The sequence below is a fragment of the Acomys russatus genome, chromosome 25 (assembly GCF_903995435.1).
Source record: "Acomys russatus chromosome 25, mAcoRus1.1, whole genome shotgun sequence".
NCBI lineage: Eukaryota > Metazoa > Chordata > Mammalia > Rodentia > Muridae > Acomys > Acomys russatus.
The window spans coordinates 38076602-38096088 of NC_067161.1; the positions used below are offsets into that span (position 1 = coordinate 38076602).

The following is a 19487-nucleotide window of genomic DNA, read 5'->3' on the forward strand; positions in this document are numbered from 1 at the left end:
GTAACCTGGTGTCCATGCAGAAAGTGTCAGGTGTCAGAGACCTCTGTCCTTCCATTACCAGCAGACCACACAAGGGGCTGGGAAAATCACTATGCCAGTTCAGGCCAAGTCCACCTGTCCAATGAGAGGTGAATCCAGGTAAACTCGCCCTTCCTTCCCAACTCCCATGTTAAGTGGTCTATTGATATCTGAGTGCTAAACTACTTACAAAGGAGAACACAGAATTCCGAGACAGAAAGCAGAGATGGTGTCTGCATGGTTTCATGCCCAAATGACGAGCCACTCACTCATATGACCCCCCTGAGGAGCCCTGTCAGATGCCGCTGTGAATAGCAGACAATCCCATACAACATAACATCCTTACACCATGTTGAAGAATGCTTTATAGAAAGAGAGCAGTGAGCATGTAGGCTCCCTCCTTGGGGTTGTAGCGATACCCTCCCACCACCTAGACTCCTCAAACCAGGCAGTAGTGATTTCAGGTCCTGTATTCACCTCTCCATAGCTGCACAATGTGAAGGAGTTAGGGTTCCTCCTCTGTGGCTCCTTCTCATCTGTCAAAGATGCCAGCAGCATCACCATCGTTACATGGCAAGGATGCTGCAGTTGCGTGTATTAGGGACAGAGAAGGCATGTCGTAAATAGCCAGTCAGTGTCAGCTGCTGTCATCACTGCTCCCATTGCTGTTGGTGTCAGTATGACTGATGAGCAGCCTCCCATTATGTCTTTCAGATTGTAAAGCTGGAAAAGAACGGCATTGGTTACCACTACATTCTCGCCAACCTGGTGAGTAGAGTGTCACGAGTTGCGCAGTGGTGCTTCTCACACCCAGGATCTGAGCTTGCTCCACCCGATGGGAACCGTGTGGGAGGAAGGGACGATTCTCAGTGGCATCCCTAAACCTCCAAGACACTAAATGTACCTCTTTACCTCCGCCCTTCTGCTATAGTTTCTTTTCTGTTTGCTATGAAAACAAAAAACAAAAAAACAAGACAACAAAACAGCTCTAGGTTATCATCCCTCATTGTGGGAAGTCAAGGAAGGAACTTCAAACAGCTGGTCACATCCCATCCACTCAAAAGCAGAGAGAAATGGACATTTGCTGACTTGCTTGCTTGTGCTCAGCTCAAATTCACCACTTTTATTAAGTTCATGGTCCCTCGAGTAGGCAACAGTGTCACCCACAGTGAGTTGAGTCTTCCCATAGCAATCACTTGATTAAGAGGGTCCCCAACAGGTGTGCCCATCACTCAAGCCAGTTGTGGTGGTTTGAATAGGTTTGCCCCCCCCCCCATATATTCATGTGTTTGAATGTCTGGCCATAGGGAGTGGCGCTATTAGCGGATGTGGCTTTATTGGAGGAGGTGTGGCCTTGTTAGAGGGAGTGCATCACACCATGTCTGCCTGGATGTTGCCGTGCTGCCCTCATGATGATAATGGACTAAACCTCTAAAGCTGTAAGCCAGCCCCCAATTAAATGTTTTCCCTTATAAGAGTTGCCTTGGTCATGATGCCATTGCTGTGAGGAGACTCCCTCCTCGGTGCAACAAGATCAGCTGCCAGCTGTAGGGAAGGAGCTGGAAACCAAGGCCTCGCCAGAACAACACGCAGGGGAGCAGTTGGTCATCTGGTGAGACCCTTTTGCTCTCTGTCTGTGCTGACAGAGACACAGGACCTCCCAGATCCCTGCGCTTCCCTGAGAAGCCAGTGCAAGACGCACATCCAGGCAGATGTGGTGCTGGAGAAAGAGCTGAGCAATGGAAGCCCAAGCTAGGACCCCAGTGTGGACATTCTGTCACCGAGACTCTCCGCCCAGGTGATGATAGGTTGTGTCAAGGCGACAGTTGAAGCTGACCACCACAATTCCCCCTTTCAAACCATAGCACGCTGCCCATGAGCTTCTAGCTGCCCTTGAGAGAGCATGCTGGAGGGCTAGTGCAGCCTTTTATTCCACACTCTAGCCTCCTCTGATCAGCTCTGGACCTAGGAGTGGGGGGGGGGGGGAATCACTGCATCTTGGAATGGACATTAAATGTCTGGATCCAACTGGTCTCCAACTCAATTGTTGTTTCACTATTCACAAGTACAGACATTTAAATCACAATTACGCTAAAACTGACAGTCCTTTAAGCAGGAACCGCCTTACAGCGTGACCTATATTAATGTCCATTTAGAGAGGTTTTTTTCTTTTTTATATACAGACTAGATAAGTCTGTGCCTTTTTAAAAAATGTTTTCCTTCAGCACACTGCGGCTGTTTATTGGGTGCTATTATTTTGCATGCCACAAAGACAGTTTGCTTTCTCAAATCCTTTGTGTGCGCATACTTGTATATAGACCGGATCTAAGTTTTCTTTCATAGTCATTATTTCCATTAAGTGTATTTTTTTCTGTCATGGTTCTCACTCATGTTTTATGTCATAAACTTTGATTCTTGGAGCTCTTTCCCCCATAGTCAAATGTGATATTCTTATACACTCTGACCCGTATTTTAGAGACGTTCTTAAGATTAAATTCATAGACCACACAGTAACTTGCAGTGCTCAGTTTCACGGGTTCTGTGTATATTTCTGGGGTTATGAAGCCATCACAACTTTATTTCGAGCACTCTATCACCCGCCCCCCGAAACCCATGCACATCAGTAGTCATTAGATAACGCACCCTTCAAGCTCCTCCAGCCCCGGGAAATCGCTGATATACGTTCTAACTCGGTGTTTTCCTTTTTTATTGCTGGGTGGTAGTCCATTATAGAGAGGCGGCCTGCTTTTTCACATCCATCCCACAGCAGATGGACTACCTCTAAGTCCTTATCACCTTGGGACTGCATACAAGTTGGACCCCTGAGGGACACCTAGGCAGTACACCTAGGCTGTGCCCTCGTTGTCTACCAAACTCTGTGCTAAACACTTTCAGGACCTCCACAGTTCTTGCACACTGACTGCAGCTACCTCCAAGCCTGAACCCATAACACATACGGCCATGGGTCCATTTCCCTTGGTGTTCACTCCATTGCCCTGGTCCAACTTCTTAACTTTCTATGTTTCCATTCAGTTGTGATTTTTTTTTACCATATTTGAATCTATTTAAATGTTAACCTTAATGAGCTGAACATATAGCCATGTCTTGTTTAAGTCAGGATATCTTGTTCTGAGCGACGTTGAAAGAAAGAACTAAAGGATTGGTATTTTATACTATATTGTGAATAAACATCATTTAGTTGAAGTAAGGCACACAATCTGTGTCTAAACATGGGGTCCAGACATCTGCCTAACCCTTAAATTCTGTCCTGCCTGCTCTCCAGCCTTAGCCTGTCCAAGCTTTCCCCGCCTCTACCCTCTGAACCTCCCTTGCCTTAGCTGCCCCAGTGCCTCACCGTCAGGGTTGGAACTTGGAAGGGCTTATTGAGAAAAGTTAATTTAAACTCAGACATCAATGGCTAACTCCATCATCTTTTCAAGATGTTTGCATTGTGATGAGTGGTGTCTGTTTAGGAGCTTCACAGGGAAGCCAAGGTTCTCACCCCTGAAAGACCATCTGCAAAAATGAAAGTTGTTCACTAAAACTAAGGAAACCTGTAATATCTCCTCACATCCCACATCCACAATGCTGGGTGGGTGGTACCATGGAAGTCAAGCCCATCAGAATCCCTGTTGCTTGTAGGAAAACAGAGGCATCAAGAGAACATAACTTGGCTAGTCTTGTGTAGCAGTAAGCAATGTAAGTAGGCGAACACCAAGTTGGTGACAGCATCTGCTGCTCCAGCATATCTGCTGCTCCAGCATATCTGCTGCTTGTGGGGTCGAGGGGGGGTGGGGAAGCACAGAACCCGGGCATGCGCAGTGACCTCAGTTGCCAACACTGAAATGATTCAGTGGCCTCAGAGCCTCGGAAGGAGGGACCCAGGTAGTTACACCACCAGTCCTCATCTGTCACCGAGTGACCCCTCAGCCGCAGCATCCCCCAGTCAGACCCTCAGGTTACCCTATCCTTCTGATCCACAGTCTTCTTCTATGGACCTAATGCGTTCTCAGATCCTCACAACTGCCACTAATAGGCTGCAAATTGCAAACACCAGCCAAATACGAAAGACTGGCGTGTTCCAATAGATTAGTTGATAATTAGGCTTCAAATTCCTAATTAATTCAGTTTGAAACATGGTGGAAGATGTGCTCTGTTTTCTTTCCCCTTCAGAGAAATATCACAATTTATAACATGATCAATTTTTAGAAATTCAGCCACATAATTAGCCTGCTGCTGCATGGAGCTGGCTCTCTTTTTTGGAGCACTGCAGTTAGGGTGCAATTGTAGATTACGGAACAGAAACCCTTTGGGAAGTGTGAGCACGCTGTACAGTTCTTTTCACTCGGTCACAAGGTCTGGACTTCAGAGCAATGCCCAGGAATCTTCCCTCTGGTCACTTTGGAGGACCCTGTGGGATTCGAACCACCACCCGTGGAGACCTGGGAAAGGGAGGAGAAAAGGAGAATGGGGGCAGGGAACGGCTTATGGAGAAGGAGTCTGAAGGATCCAAACCCTGCTCTGTGTTTGGATGTCACCCTCACTTGGCTAGCTTTCTTCTAGCCATCAAGCCTCAGGCCTCAGTTTCCCCACTTTTTAGTTGGAAATCGTAAATCTTTGCCTCCTTAGGCATCATCGGGAATATGTGTTGTCATACGCCAAATGTATGGCCAGATGAGAAGTTACGTGTTCCACACAGGTGGAGAATTTTTTTAATTACTTCTTATATTTTACATATTTTATATTTTAAGATTATAATGTAATTATATCATTTCCCCTTCGTCTTTCCTCCCTCTAAATCCTCTCACACACTACTCCTTGCTCCTATTAAATCTACTGTCTCTCTTTCATTAATAACATACATTCACAAATACACCCTGCTCAGTCTGTACAATGTAACTTGCATGTATGTGTTCAGAGCTGACCACTTGGTGGTTGGATAAGCAGTTGATGTGCTCTTCTCTGGGGAAGACTGTTTCTCCCACTCTCAGCACTCCTTAGTTGCCCATACAGTATTGAGGACTCATGAGCTTTCCCCTGTCTATGTCAGCATGTCTGTTGCTATGATCTTTGTCCAGCTCATGTTTGGGCAGTCATACTGGTGAGATTTTATGGGGGCATCTAGCTTCTGATATTTCTAGAATATACAATCTCACAGAAAACTCCTTGCTTCTCTGACTCTTACAATTTTTCTACCCTCTCTTCTACAATGATCACTGAGTTTTTAGGAATAGGAATCTGTTATAGATGTATCCATTGGGACTGAGTGCTCTACAACTCTGGATTTTGATTGGTTGTGTGTGGTTTTTCTATAATGGTCCTCATCTGTTACAAAGAGACGTTTCCTTGATGATGGGTGGGACTACACTTACCTGTGGGCATAAGGACCAATATTTAGAATGTAATTAGTGGTGGTTATAGGTTCTCCAAGAGTTCTTGGCCAGATTTCAGGTTTCAGGCATGTGTTTCCTCCTGTCCACAATCAGTTTAATGTGTCTTTATCATATGACAGAGAGCTCTCTAACCATTGGCCACCAGTCCCCATCTCAGCCTTGACTCACACCTATCTTGCCCTTCCACACCTCGGCCCAAGACAACTACTTCCCTGCTTCCCGTCTCTCTGTGCTCCTCCACTCAAGAGACACATTTCCATGCCCTCCATCAAACTCTGATTTAATAACCCGACCCTCTTGATGACCCCTGCGGCTGACATTATAATCACCTTCCCATATAAAGACCCAAAGGTAAGATGACTTCCCCAATATCGCCACCTTTATAAAACAAAAGAAGAGGGCTTCCCCACAGTCCACAGAAGCCCAGGCTCTATGGTCTCACTTCTGTAAACTGTGACATTTGGGCATAGACAGTTGGGGAGAGAGCTGTAGGGGCAGATCTCTGCCAAGAAGGTGAAGTTCAGTGATGATAATAAATCCAAAATGCAAACTCAATGGAGTGTCGTTCAAGTAATTCCTTCTAGTCTGACAGAAGCTGAGGAAGGGATGGTGGGTTCCCGTTAGCTTTCTGGGGGTCTTTGGGATCCAGGGCAGCCAGCCATTCATACCTTATGGCCACCACTAACTCCAGAGGCACTTAGAGTCAGAAGTTTTGGTCCATACATCAGCTAGTTCACACCCCCGGGTTGATTTCCTTAGCCCAAGAAGAAACTGTTCTTCAATCTCTTGCTCACCCACACTGAGAAATCTGTAGAGTCCTTCTGTAAGGCCTAGCTCGCCCACTCCCCTTCCCTCAGCACCATATGGGGGTCACATTTGCTTCAGAAGCCTCTGTTGAGAGAGATGGTACAAGTACTGTCGAGAAAGGTGGCTCTGCTATTGGACAGACTTGGATTTGATTTCTGGTTTGTCCTTATCAGCTGTGTTTCCTTAGTCAAATTCCTTACACTCTCTGAGCTGCCGTGGCTTATGTCTAAAAAGAAGTAAGAATGTTAATTGCCTCCTCCAGTGATGCTATGAGAATTAAGCAAGATGTATAAGAAGTGCTTAAAGTAATACATGACCTCAAATGGGCACTTAATAATTGTTGGTAATTACTACCATAATTATCATCATCACTGTCATCATCATCATTACTAGCATTCCTATCTGGGGATGAGATACAATCTTTGAGGTCCCTCAGGCCCCTCCTACATCAAATTTCATCTTCTCTTCATATGCCGCCATAGCCCCAAGGACCTTCCACTTACCATAATTGAGATTAGGAAATCCATGCAGATCTGCACGATGCCTTCTTTGCTGTTAATCTGAAATGCACGAAGGCAGCACGTGACCTGTTTCATCTCCTGCTGACTTCCCAGGGCCTGGGAGAATGAGCTGAAAAGAATGCACTTGTTTGAGAAGTCGCTGAAGAAAGGCATGAAGCGGTGAAGTGGTTTCTCATGAGCATTTGTACCGTGCTTCATGTACTTACCAACAACACTTCAGGTCTGAGAAAATAAGCAGAGCTGGGCTGGGAAAATGACTCAATGATTAAAGTCTCTTCGAGTGTTAGGACTAAAGTTTGCACGTCCAGAAACACTGTGAATGCAAGTGGGTGTGGCAGCCTCAGAAGAAGTATCTGGGATCCCATGAGCAAGCTGGTTAGTGACTAGTGACACTAGCCATATCCATATGCAAGACCTGTGGGCTTGATTAAGAGACCCTGCCTCAACCTATAAGATGAAGCAGCGATAGGATTATTCCTGACATCAACCTCAGGTCTCCACACACACATTCATCTATATGTTCACACACCCACATACATGTGAGACCACACACATGCAAACATGTATACACACAAATAATATTTCTGCAGAAAGGCCAGGAGTGTAAATACAGTCGTAAATATGCAAATGATAGGTAAATGATGGGCTGGTCTTCTCACCCACTCCCTAGGAAGAACCTCTCCTCTGCTCCATGCCTGAGTGAGGCCCACTCTTCTGGTTCCTGGCATGGAAGTGCCTGCATCTGGGATGCCCCTTACTTCTTCGGGGCTTTGGCAGTCTTCATAGCCTCTGCCAACAGGGCATGGCCTGTGTTCTGCTTTTTCTGGTCACTTCAGGCTCTGGAGGAGAGTGACCCACAGGCCTACCTTGAGCACTGGTAATGCTTGTTACTGGCTCTCTAGTGTGTGTGCATCTTCAACCCAGATTCCCTCCTGTCCTCTAGTTCTTTCTAGAACTAGGATATGATTTTTGACAGTTGACTAAGCCACCATAAGGACTTGTCATGTCCCTTGCCTGGTACTGTTGGGCTCATGAAGGAAGCCCTGGGAATTACACACCTTCTCTCTCGCCTGTACACACCCTAACCTTGTTCTCCAAACAGATCACATAATGTTAAGGGGACAAGGGTGATGTCTGTGGCTGATACACAGATCTATATTAGCCATCTGAGACATGAGACTATGACAAGAGAGAGAGGCACTCAGGAACTCCAGGATATCCGGGAAAGATCAAGACGAGGCACCTACACACACACCAGCATGAGAGTAAAGAAAAATGTGCCCTCCACCTGGTTTCAGGAACCCAAGAGAGCTGGTCCTGAAGTTCCCTAAGAACTCTTGTCTTACCAGCCCCTCACTTTTCAGAGAAGCCACCTAGAACGCTGGGACTGCAACCTTGCTTCTTGCTTCATTTTTCCCTGGGACTGCTATGACTATGGCCTTACTTCCGGTCAGCATTCATGCAAATACAGAGAACAGGGGCTGCAGTCACTGTCCACATGGGAAGCACTCTACCGCCACTTACTTGGAATTATTGAAGGTTCCTTACAACTACACCCAGCAGGTGAGGAGAATGGGTTAATAGGAAGAGCTCAGTGCGTGCCTCTCCCCTCCCTGTCTACTCCTCTTCCTGGGCCTGAAGAGCAAAAAAGAGAGCAGGAGGAATGAAGCCCCAGGAACCATAGAGCCCAGGAGCAGGGCAGGCCTCCTTCCTGAGAGTGAGACATGTGGCTGAGTCAATCCTCATAGTGGCCTCAGGAGGGTCATCTAATAACCCTGCATTTGCTCCCTTTTTTTGCTGCTGAAGACAACACTGTCTTTGATTACAGGACACTGAGAAATTATCCTCAAACTGACCATGAACATCTCTCCCTGCTGTTCAGCTTTTTGTAGTGTTGTAAAGTGCTGGGAAGGCTACTGGGGGCGGGAAGGCATCAATGATCTTGCTCCAGCACAGTAGTGGCGTGGCTACAAGGACAACAGTCACTTCCTGGCTGTATATGAGGCCTGCTCCCTAGGAGGGTTTTTGTGTCTCATTACTGTGCACCTTCTCAAAGTCCATGTCTGAGGAGATCATACGCCCCAGGATTGAATCAACCAGTGCTGTTTTGATACATAGCTGTTCTCAGCTGGTTTTCCAAGTCACCATTTCTTTATATTTTCATCCATTTATGCTATGCATTCAGTGGGCACCTACTATATTTGAGGACTTGAGAATAAATAAACCATCATTTTACAAAAAATGTGGGGTTTTTTTTTTGGAAAGTCCTGCCTGGCTTTCTCCACATAAGAATGTTGAGACTGTATAGGAAGATATTGGTTAAGGTCCACCAGTAATTTTAGACATAAGAAGTCACCCTATGCCAAGAACATTCAAAAGGTTGAACATATTCTGAATTTCGCCAGGCCAAGAGTCAGCCACAACCCCAATCAGTCAGGGCAGAAGTGAGATGATGGCATCCAATGGAAGGCAGAACAACCCCAGACCATGTAGGACTTCTCCAAACCCTGTGTCAACAGCCCAGGTGGAGGATCCCCAACCTACAGCAAAGTCAGCAGTTTATTCTAAATCTCAGGACTGAAAGACAACTGGGAACCCAGAGTAACCTTTATAATATCTTGTCTATAATGGGCAAATGCATGATCAGCCAGCTGATGTGTGCAGGGACCGCCCTCCCTGACTTCCGAGCTTGACTGGGTAAGTCAACACCAGTGCCCTGTTACACTGTGGGAGGCATGCCTATTAGCTGAATTTCATACAACCACAACATTGTATTGACATATTAGAGACCAGGTAAGCTTTGTGTGTTACCAGAGATTATATGGGATGAGGGTACCTTTGAAGGCTTGTTAAGATGGCTAAAACAGGAAAATGTGGAGATTTTTATGCAAAGACATGGGTGCTTGAGGATACAATTAAGTCCTCAGCTGGAGAGTATTCACTTGTATCCATATTCATCAGCACTTACCTGTGTGACTGTAGACTTGTAGGTAGAGCTGAAAGCACCCTGAGGAAGGAAGTCGGCTTGGAGTTGAAGGTCTGTTTTCAGATGGAATCTTGGGGAATGCCCTACAGTGTAAAAGATTAAAAGCAAGGATACCTTGGTAAGCATGAGAGGTGGAAGGTGGGCCTCTGTCTTTTGTTCCTTCCACTAAGGTGGCATGGTGATCTCTGACCAGCCCGAGGCTGGGACATACACTGAAGAATTCTTGATCTGACAGGTATCTTTGATAAGTCAGTAACCACTTTCCTGTACATGTTAACATGGATCCCCTAGAGAAAGGAGCTCATGGCCTTGAAGGACCGGGCAAGACTTTACGTGATTACCCCTAAAACTCCCTCCCTGGTTCTCTTATCTCTGACCTGGTTCACAATAAAACATACATAGAAAAGTCAATCAAAACAGCCCTTTAGTGCTTGAGACAAAAGCTGAAGCCAGGAGGCAACAGGGGTTGATGCTTATAAGGAACAATAGATTGAGTTCTCTTCCTTCATTTCTCTGCATGTTATTAACATATCTCCCTGCACCTTGCACTGTTTGTGGACCCTGGGGCTGTGGCCTCTGCCTTTGAGGAGCTCACTGCCTCAGATAACAAATACAGAAATAAGGAGCAGAGAGGTCAATACTCCCAGTGGCAACATACATCAGAGGCACTGGAGTTAAGCGCCCTGGTCTCCAAAAGACCTGCCCTCTCATGGGAAGATGAAGCTGCCTGTTCCAAGGGCTCCTGCAGAGAAGAGAAGGTAGGTGGTTAGACGCACAGAAGCAGAGGTGGATGGCCAAGCCAGAGAATCAGTCACCTTCCCCTCCATCACTCACTAGTTGGAGCCACACTAGTTGGAGAGTTGAAAACCAAATCCATGAGATTGTTCCATTCCAAGTTTCCCAGTGTTAATAGAGGAGGCTTCTTGGTGTGCTTACGAGGTTTAAATGTGATAATTAAGGCAATGGCCCCATGGCAATGCCTGCTACCTTGTTCAGTTTAGGCTGCTTCATGCAAAACAGCAATGGCTGCTGTTATCAATTTAACAAAACCTGGTCTCCCTTGAGATCTTACTGTTCATCTGTTTGTCCCACTTTGCATTACCTTAGAGAACAAATTTCCCACCTCTTTCCCATGACAACCCTCCCGGGAGTCAAATACATCCTTCGCCTACCCTCTCAATCTTCCATTATATTTCAGGCTGCTCGTCTCTGCTCTCCAACCCTTCCTAACAGGAGGCAACTTTCAACCATACGCTCCTGTGACTGCTCTCCCCACAGAGCTGTCATCTGAAATATTTCTCTGACAACCTGGGGAAAACTTGATGTGTTTAACCTATACCATTCAGAGTAAAAAGTATGGGTCTTTTTGATTTGGTCTGATCTTTCCTCTTCTTGATGTCAGGTGGCTGGGATAGAAGAGCTTTTCCCTCCCTGCCCCCCCAACCCCCCCCCCCTGCCAACAAGCCAGTGTTAGCTTAATAAGCCTTCATCTCAAGGCTGAACCCAAGCATTGTAGAATGTCCCTTCTCCTTTCTGTTGGGTGTGATGCAAGCTCAGACAGGATGATGAGGGCTGAACAGCACGTGGGTGACCCTCTTTTAAGGATCTCAGGGGAAAAAAGGAAAATGAGCTTTGAAGGCAAAGCTTGTCAGCCTGAAAGTGCCGTGCTGTGGGCTGGGGAGATGGCTTAGTCAGTGAAGCATTTGCCTCAGGAGCCTGAGAAGCTGAGTTCAAGCCCCAGAATTTACACTAAAAAGCCAGGTAGCATTATGACAAGAATCACAAAACTGGCTCCCATCACAGCCTGGTCCTCCACCAAGGGCTCTCTCAGGCCTAGAACATGGATGAAAGGTAGGGGGTTAGTTTACAGGCTCCAAACAAATCAGTACTTAAGATAGATCTGCACCGCCAGCCAGAGATGCTTGCATCCAGAAGAAACTCAGCCCCCTTCAGGCCTCTGTTAAGTGCACGAGCTCTGGCCCAGCAACATGCATTCTGGACTCTTAACTGTCTGCTGTTATTGTAGGGGGTTTGGCCCTCTTTGACTAGGGTAATGGATCCACCATCTTGGATCTAAACTCCTGTGTTCCCCCACAGGCTGGCACTGTGACATGTTGTGAAGCAGTCAGAGGGGGTGGTTAAGAAGTTTGCAGAGGTCTCTGAATCAGGTCTCGGCAAGAATTGGGGTGAATCCCTTTAGTGGCTTATGCAAATGAGCTCCTGTGCCTGCTGTCCAGTTGCCTCTCAGACCACATATGGGACTAAGCTAGATATGTACACAGACATTAAAATGAATGTCCAGCATGGGAGGGAAGCTAGGAAAGACTTAGAATAAACCCTGGGGTAACTCTTGGCTAATTGTTTAATTTTCTTTCTTTCTTTCTTTCTTTCTTTCTTTCTTTCTTTTTTTCCTACAACAGTAACTCCATAATCCCCAAAAGGTGATTTAGATAAAGTTACATCATGTACAATGAAGTGGTTATTTTACTATGCCATCGTTTTTATTATTCTTATGAGCTGTGCTTGGGACTATGGGGCAGGCCACTGCTGTCCTTCAGCCTGAGGCTAAGAAATGGCAGAGTAAGCTGAGCTTCTTACCACACTAGAACATGGCTCCTCAAAGCCTACTACCTCCTCCTCATCCCATCCTGTGACTTCACTGCCTCCTCCTCTTCCGAGGACTAACAACGGCATCTAACCCGAAAGCACATTAGCTTTATTTCAGGACTGTTGTTATTTTCTAGTGGTATTTAAAGGGTAAAAGTGTATGGCAGGTAGATCTGAAATACAACAAGCAAAACCCTCTACTTTCTCATTTTTCTCCACCCTGATCCTGGGACCCAACCCAATCCCAAGCTTCTTAAAAGTATAAAATTACACCTTCCCCATATTTGGTTATTCTGGCTATTTCTGCTACACATCTACACAACACTCCTGCAACTCCTTTTCCTACCATCTAAGGCTCCTATTAGCTCTGCGATGAAGCATTTTTCTGATCATCCCCCGAACATCTCCAGCCTCTCCTTAATGACCGGGGTTATGCTATTTTGTTTAGTTCTCCTGATAATTGCCTTCATAATTTTAATACATTTACCCTTGACTATTGACTCGCCGACATCAGCATTTTGTCAAAAATCAGGATCTTGTGCGCCTTTCCCAGAGCTGTGGATTGACAGTCCTTAGGAGTAGCTATTCTACAGGCACCCTCATGTATACACCGGGTAGTCCCTGTGTCCCTCAGATGAAGGAGTACCCTCAGCCTGGCCTTCCTTAGCCACATCCCCTGGCCCCTGGATGAAGACAGGAGGCTGATCATCTTTTTCATGCTGCTTGTTCATTGGTCACACCTGGGGCAGCCACTGCGCTACAGAGAGAGGCACTAACAAAGCCCACGGAAGCAGAGACACCTGACTGCCTCAGGAGTGACTTCTTCCCAGTGTCTCACATAACCCAGGCTGGAGCAGACCTCTATATCGGCAAGGTGGACCTGCAAATCCTTGATCCTCCTGTCTCTACCTTCTGAGGACTGGCATGACAGGCATGTGTCGCCAAGCCACTGTAGATAAGAATCACTCTTCGTAGAGTGGGACCAGGTACCCAGACTCCTTTTGGGTGACACGTAACTTGAAGAGTCAAACACCTGTAGCTTTTGTCATCCTTTTTCATCACTAATGGTGTTTCGAACAATGGACTCAGCATTTGGGGATAAGTATCACTTGAAGAAAATCGTGACAGTGAAGTTTCATAGCTAAAACTTTTAAAGAGCTGTAATTAACAACATGGTACCCTTAAACATTAGATAATAGTAGGAATAAGACAGATAAAGAAAATGCACAAATTACCAAATACTACCCCCATGGGTTTTTAATAAAATAGAAAAGGAAATTGGAAGATGATTTAATTAAACCTATTTAGTAGATGTACTGAGGGAAGAGAGTTAGCCGAATTTCACAATTTCCTAGCAGGCAAAGAGTTAGAGCCTTTCTCTCTCTTCTTAATCAAGACCACATTCCTCTATTGAGCAAGTCTGTGGCCCTGCATTGGGGAGAAATCAAGCCTAGTAACTATGAGTCTCGTTTGTGCTTAGGACGTCCTGGGGTCAGCGGAGTCACTCCCAGCAGGCAATCTTCCGTTGGAGCTCTTAAATGTACACTGACCACAAGTGGCTTCGTGGGTTTGGTTCTCATGGTGACTTGTTCACAAAAGGGAATGTGTATCTGTTCTGTTTCTGGGCTATGGGCGTGTGGTTGGAGAGTCCCATCACCTTGATTATGTGTGACCCTGGGTTGGCTCTACTGACGTTATCATCAGCCTTGCTAGCAATGAAGCTGAGCTGCACTTCTGTTTGAGCAGTTCACCAGTCCTGTTGGCCTTCGTTATGCTGGGGAGGGAAAGTCAGTGGGGCTGCCCCGGAGCTAGTTACAGATGGCAAGTGACAGGATCTTACTGTGGGAGATAATTTTCATTTCATTCTCTCAATAGCTATTTCGCGAACAAGATGTTCTTTTTAAAAGTCTCCAAAGAGTATGGAAAATCTCCCAACTGTGTACTTGCTTTTAACCAGTTCTGAGACGGCTGTACTCTTACAGGGTATAATGCTGTCAAATGCAGTCTGGGTAGCGGAGCTAAAGTGTGACTTTACCTTTAAGAACAGCTGGCTGGTACCATTGCACAAGCCAGTTGCCTCTGTGTCACTCTGTGAACTGTGGCTGTGGTACAAGTTAATCTCAACTGATTAAAATCACGCACTGGCAGCTGTTGCCTGCTGGTCACGTTTCCCCTGGCTAATTGGCACACCTGCTTGAGGGACAGTACTCTAGATGTGTTCATTCTCACAGCAAGAAAGAATTGAGCATCTGCCCTGGGCTGGGCATGCTAGGTGCTAGGACCTATCAGTGAATGAGATGAAAATTAAAACTGTTCCCACCTCAATAGTTGGCATGTCACTGGAATAAAAGAAGACAAAAGAAACAATGAGGGGAGATGATCTAGGTGGAGACGGTTGCTCCAGAGAAATAGCAGGAGCTCATGTTATTGGAATGGGCTAGACTGAATGTTGGGAAAAAAAAACTCAACTCAACTGGGGTTCTCCCGCAATCAGAGCCCAAAGTGAAGCTTCAGGAGGAAGCAGGTGCTATGTGTCCATCCTAGAAATGCAGTTAGGGATGCACAATACAGAAGAAAAGTAAATTCCCCCCTCCCCCACCTCCCGCTCATTTCATCTCTGCATGTCAGCACAGAACATTCCACCAGCTGATGCACCAGCAGAGGATGCTGGGCTGGCATCTACGAACCCCACAGCAGCTGTCACTGGTGTAGAGCGTCCCCTGGGCGTGTGAGCCCTGGCATGCCCGGGCCTTCTCTGCATGCAGGTGGGGCAGCAGGTGTTTGCAGTTACTGCGGAGAATGGAATAGCAGTGTGTAGAGCAGGGAGTGGAAGTAAACAGGGGCAACAGTGCTGCACGTCAGGAACTGGCTCTACACAAGAGGGGATCCCGACCATGGGAAGCAGTCAAGAATAGAGGTGGCATTCCAGACAGGCAGCAAGGAGAACTGCTGGGTGGGGCTGAGCTGGGCTTGTCTATAAAATAGAGCTCTAAGAGGTCATGGACTGTCAAAGGCACTGGTGAAAGTGGCAAGGCTTGGAATCATTAAGTCCTTTCTTTCAGGAACTTGGTATGGACAAGCCCTGAGATTCTGAGCCAGGTCCAGTGCATGGACCTCGGCTGCCAGCTGTGGGTGTCACCATGGGAGGCACACTTCCTCACCTCCTTCTCTTAGTCTCTTTCTGTTATCTGGATTGGACACTTTCCCCAAGCTGTGGAGCCAAATATGCCTGAGCTTTACGATCCCTGCCCAGAAACCTGTAAGGCAGTACTAATCTTAGTTGACAAAAATAAAGAAGTAAGTTAACACAAGCTATGTGCGACCCAGCGTGCACCACACCCTGACCTCATCTCTTACCAGAAATCTTTCTTGATACTGCCTTCCTGTCACACCAGCCCCTTTGCTGTTCTTAAAACATTCTAAGCAGCCTCCTGCCCCCAGGCTTTCGCTCAGGGTGCCCCACCTACATATCTCCATAACTCACCCATGGGACTCTACCTGTGGCAACAAGGCCACACAGGCAGGCTCATCTGGACCACTTCTTCCACTACCATCTCCACATCAACGAACCCAATTTCCCTCTCTTCATAGACAGATGGCTACTAAGGAGCACCCACCATGTGTTCTGTGTTTTCTTGTCTACTGTCTGATTTACCATACTAGAATGTAAAGTCCACAAGGGAGGGAGCATGTGCACTCTAAGTTTTCAAAGTAGTATGTTTGCTGATGAGGTTTTTTTTTTTTTTTTTTTTTTTGGGAGGGGAGCTAATAGTTTAACAGAAGATCTTAGTTCTGGTCCCTTTCCTGTCACTAACTCAGTGAGCAGCTTTGTGGGCACTGACCCCCTTTCTGTATGTGGCAAACAGACAAGTAAGCTGTACCTTACAGGCGTGAAGTGGAAAGGGGCCACAGATGTGAAAGCACTGTGCATTATTGAATTTATTATATAAATGCAAGGCTTTCTTTTAAGTTCAAGACTTCCTGACTTTGAGGGAGTTTTGCTGAAGTGGAAGGGAATTCCATTCCCAATAAAGAATCCTTCATGGATGTCAGAGGTGGCCAGGTCTCCTCAGGGAGAGCAGGTCCAGTTCACTGTGCATGAAAGAGCACAGTGAGAGGTGAACACCCCCATCAGAAGCCAGGCCCTTTCTCAGACTCACTGGGAACCTTGGGGAGCCTGCAGGTACTTGTCCCCAGCAGATTTTAGATGTCTCCTCTCTCCAAACATAAAGCAGAGTAGTGAGCGAGGACAAGCCTTCGAGGTTTCCCCTTTGCATCTTATATATCCTGTCATCTTAAGAATCTGGGGGAGAGGGAGGCAGGAGGGAGGGACTGGAAAGGGAGGAGGGAAAGGAAACTGTGCTTGGTATATAATATATGAGAGAAGAATTGATTTTTTTAAAAAGGAAAAGAAAAAAATCTGGACCATCGAGATAACTCGGAAGTAAAGGGATTGGTCACACAGCCCAGAACCCAAGTTTAGTCCCCAGAACCTACATAGATGTGGAAGGAGAAGCTACTCTCTGCACAGTTGTACACACACACACACACACACACACACACACACACACACACACACACACGCACGCACACAGTGTTTTCCAGACACAACAGGGCAGTTGCACATATGAACTCATAGTCTTCATGACAACATACATGGCACCGGCACTGGTTTAAGCCAAAAAACCCCAATGTGAAGATGGGAGGTAAGGCCAAATTCCGCATCCTAGACAAGAAGTTATTGGCAATTTATACCTGGGAGAGTCAGTGCTCTTCAAGAATATGATATCTTGTGGGTTGGCCAGGAGTTGGCACCACAGCCAAGAGTATATGCATTGTATAAGTTGGACACAATGAGTTAAAAAATAAAAGAGTGCACAAAGTTAGACGGGTAGGGAAGAGTGGATCCAGAGGAGCTGGGGAAGGAGTCGGTGTGGTCAAAATAAATTGCATGGAAATTCTAAAAGAAATTATGATGATGATGATGATGATGATTTTTAAATCCTAGCTATTCATTGATTGTCAGTCTGGTCACATAGTGTCTTTTTCCCGTACCTTCAGACTCCGTTATATAAATATACAAACAGTTCACATCTCTAGATCTTTGGTGCCTCATATTTGACCACATCTCCTGGATGGGGAGGCCTGGTGGCACTCAGAGGAAGGATAGCAGGCTACCAAGAAGAGACTTGATACCCTATCAGCATATACAGGGGGAGGAGGTCCCCCTCAATCACAGTCATAGGGGAGGGGAGTAAAGGGAACATGGGAGGGAAGGAGGAACGGGAGGATACAAGGGATGAGATAACAATTGAGATGTAATATGAATAAAGTAATAAAATATATTAAATAAATAAATAAATATACGAACAAAGTAACCTGGTCCAATGTAGTGTAAAGCCAGCCCTCCTACATCCCAGGTTTGCCATCTTGTACTCTATGACAACTTTGTGTAAAAAGAAAATGAAAGTGGGTAACACACTGGTGTCTCCATTCAATCTGCTCTGCCCTGGGAAGCAAGAGAGAAAGCCTCGTGAGTCTGCACTCTGGTGGCATGGGCCTGCCCAGGCAACATGTTTTGACTCTCCCCTTTCCTTCCTCCACAGGGCTTCATGGACATTGACTTAAATAAGTTCAAGGAGAGTGGAGCCAATGTGACAGGGTTCCAGTTGGTGAACTATACAGACACAATCCCAGCCAGAATCATGCAGCAGTGGAGGACGAGTGACGCCCGAGACCACACCAGGGTGGACTGGAAGAGGCCAAAGGTGTGAAAATGGATACCCCCGTTTTTTTTTTTTTTTCCTTAGCCATCCCAAGAACACTGGGCCATGTTAGCCTTCAGAAAGAACATGGTTTTTGTAATAAGCAAAGGAAAACGTCAGCATGAGGGTCAGGCATCCCAACACAACAGAGGTCAGCAGCCCAGAGCTGTCCCCATTGATGCACATTCACCAAATATCCCAAATTCTTGTTCTGTTACCCTCAGCTTTTGACTTCTGCCTCATGGACTTCAGCCGTGATGCCAGCATTCTACCCAGCATCTGCTAATTGATTTTTGTCAGTGGGACAAAATATTTGAGCAAATCAACTCTAGGAGGAAAGATCTATTTTGGCTAATGGTTTCAGCATGTGGCCAGCTGGCTCCATTGCTTTTAGGGCTGTGGTAAGGCAGGAACATTGTGGCGGAAAGACACAATGGAGGAAAACTGCTCATTTCAAGGCATCCAGGGAATGGAGATTGGGGAAGGGGCCAGGGACAAGCTACAGCCTCCAAAGGCACACACTCAGTGACCCACTTCCTCCAAGGAAAACCCACCTTTGATTTCCACCACTTCCCAATGATGCCACTGGATTATCAGTTCATGGGTGGGTTAATCCCTTGATTATGTCAGTTGTCTCTTCCATTTGAGGAGGGAGGAAATACTCCAGGCCCAAACACAGCATGAGGATGAAAAAACGAAAAGCACTCCCCTCTGTTCTTAAGAACTCTTTTCCTGAGACTGAGGCATGGCTAAGCTGGTAAAGTGCTTGCTGCACCTGGGCACGTGGGTACCCAATACCCATGTAACTATCCAGGTGCAGGACCAAAAATCCATAACCCCCAGCCCTGGGAAGGTGGGATCAGGAGGATTCCTGGAACTTGCTGGTAGCCAGCCAGTCTAGCCAAATTGGTGAGCTCCAGGTCCATTGAGAAACACTGTCACAGAATTAAGGTGAAGAAAGACCAAAGAGGACTCCTGTGTTGACCTCTGACCTCATCACATGCACATACACAGCCACACATACATGAACATGTGCACACAGCGAGAATTCTTCTCAGAAGTTATTGCCAGATCTTTTGATTACTCACCATCAACCCCATGTGAGAAAACTGCCTTTAGCTGGTTGCAAGGGAAGCCAGAAAATGTTGGTTCTGTTCTAAGTAGGGTCACCATCTTTCTTTTTCCTCCATCAATACTTGGGATGGAAATGAATACTTTGTGCATGCTAAGCAAATGCTAGAGCCCCCTCCCTTCTGCCACCATCTTACCCAGCAATAGAGAAATGGCCATCTCTTTATAGACAGTCTCTGTGAGTAGAGGATAGAGGTGCCTCTTACTCTCCACCTCTAAACACCCAGATGACCATCAGAGAAACTTGCCTGGAGATGCT

General features: G+C 46.3%; 1 protein-coding gene across 3 annotated transcripts in view; it reads left to right on the plus strand.

Moving 5' to 3' along the window:
- Positions 1-19487, plus strand: part of Gria1 (glutamate ionotropic receptor AMPA type subunit 1) — a 308069-nt gene that overhangs the window by 184528 nt on the left and 104054 nt on the right. For all 3 annotated transcript variants that reach the window (XM_051167319.1, XM_051167320.1, XM_051167321.1), the window contains exons 5-6: positions 733-786; positions 17939-18100. In XM_051167319.1, the coding sequence (XP_051023276.1) occupies positions 733-786; positions 17939-18100 (216 nt within the window). The remainder of the gene's footprint in view (positions 1-732; positions 787-17938; positions 18101-19487) is intronic.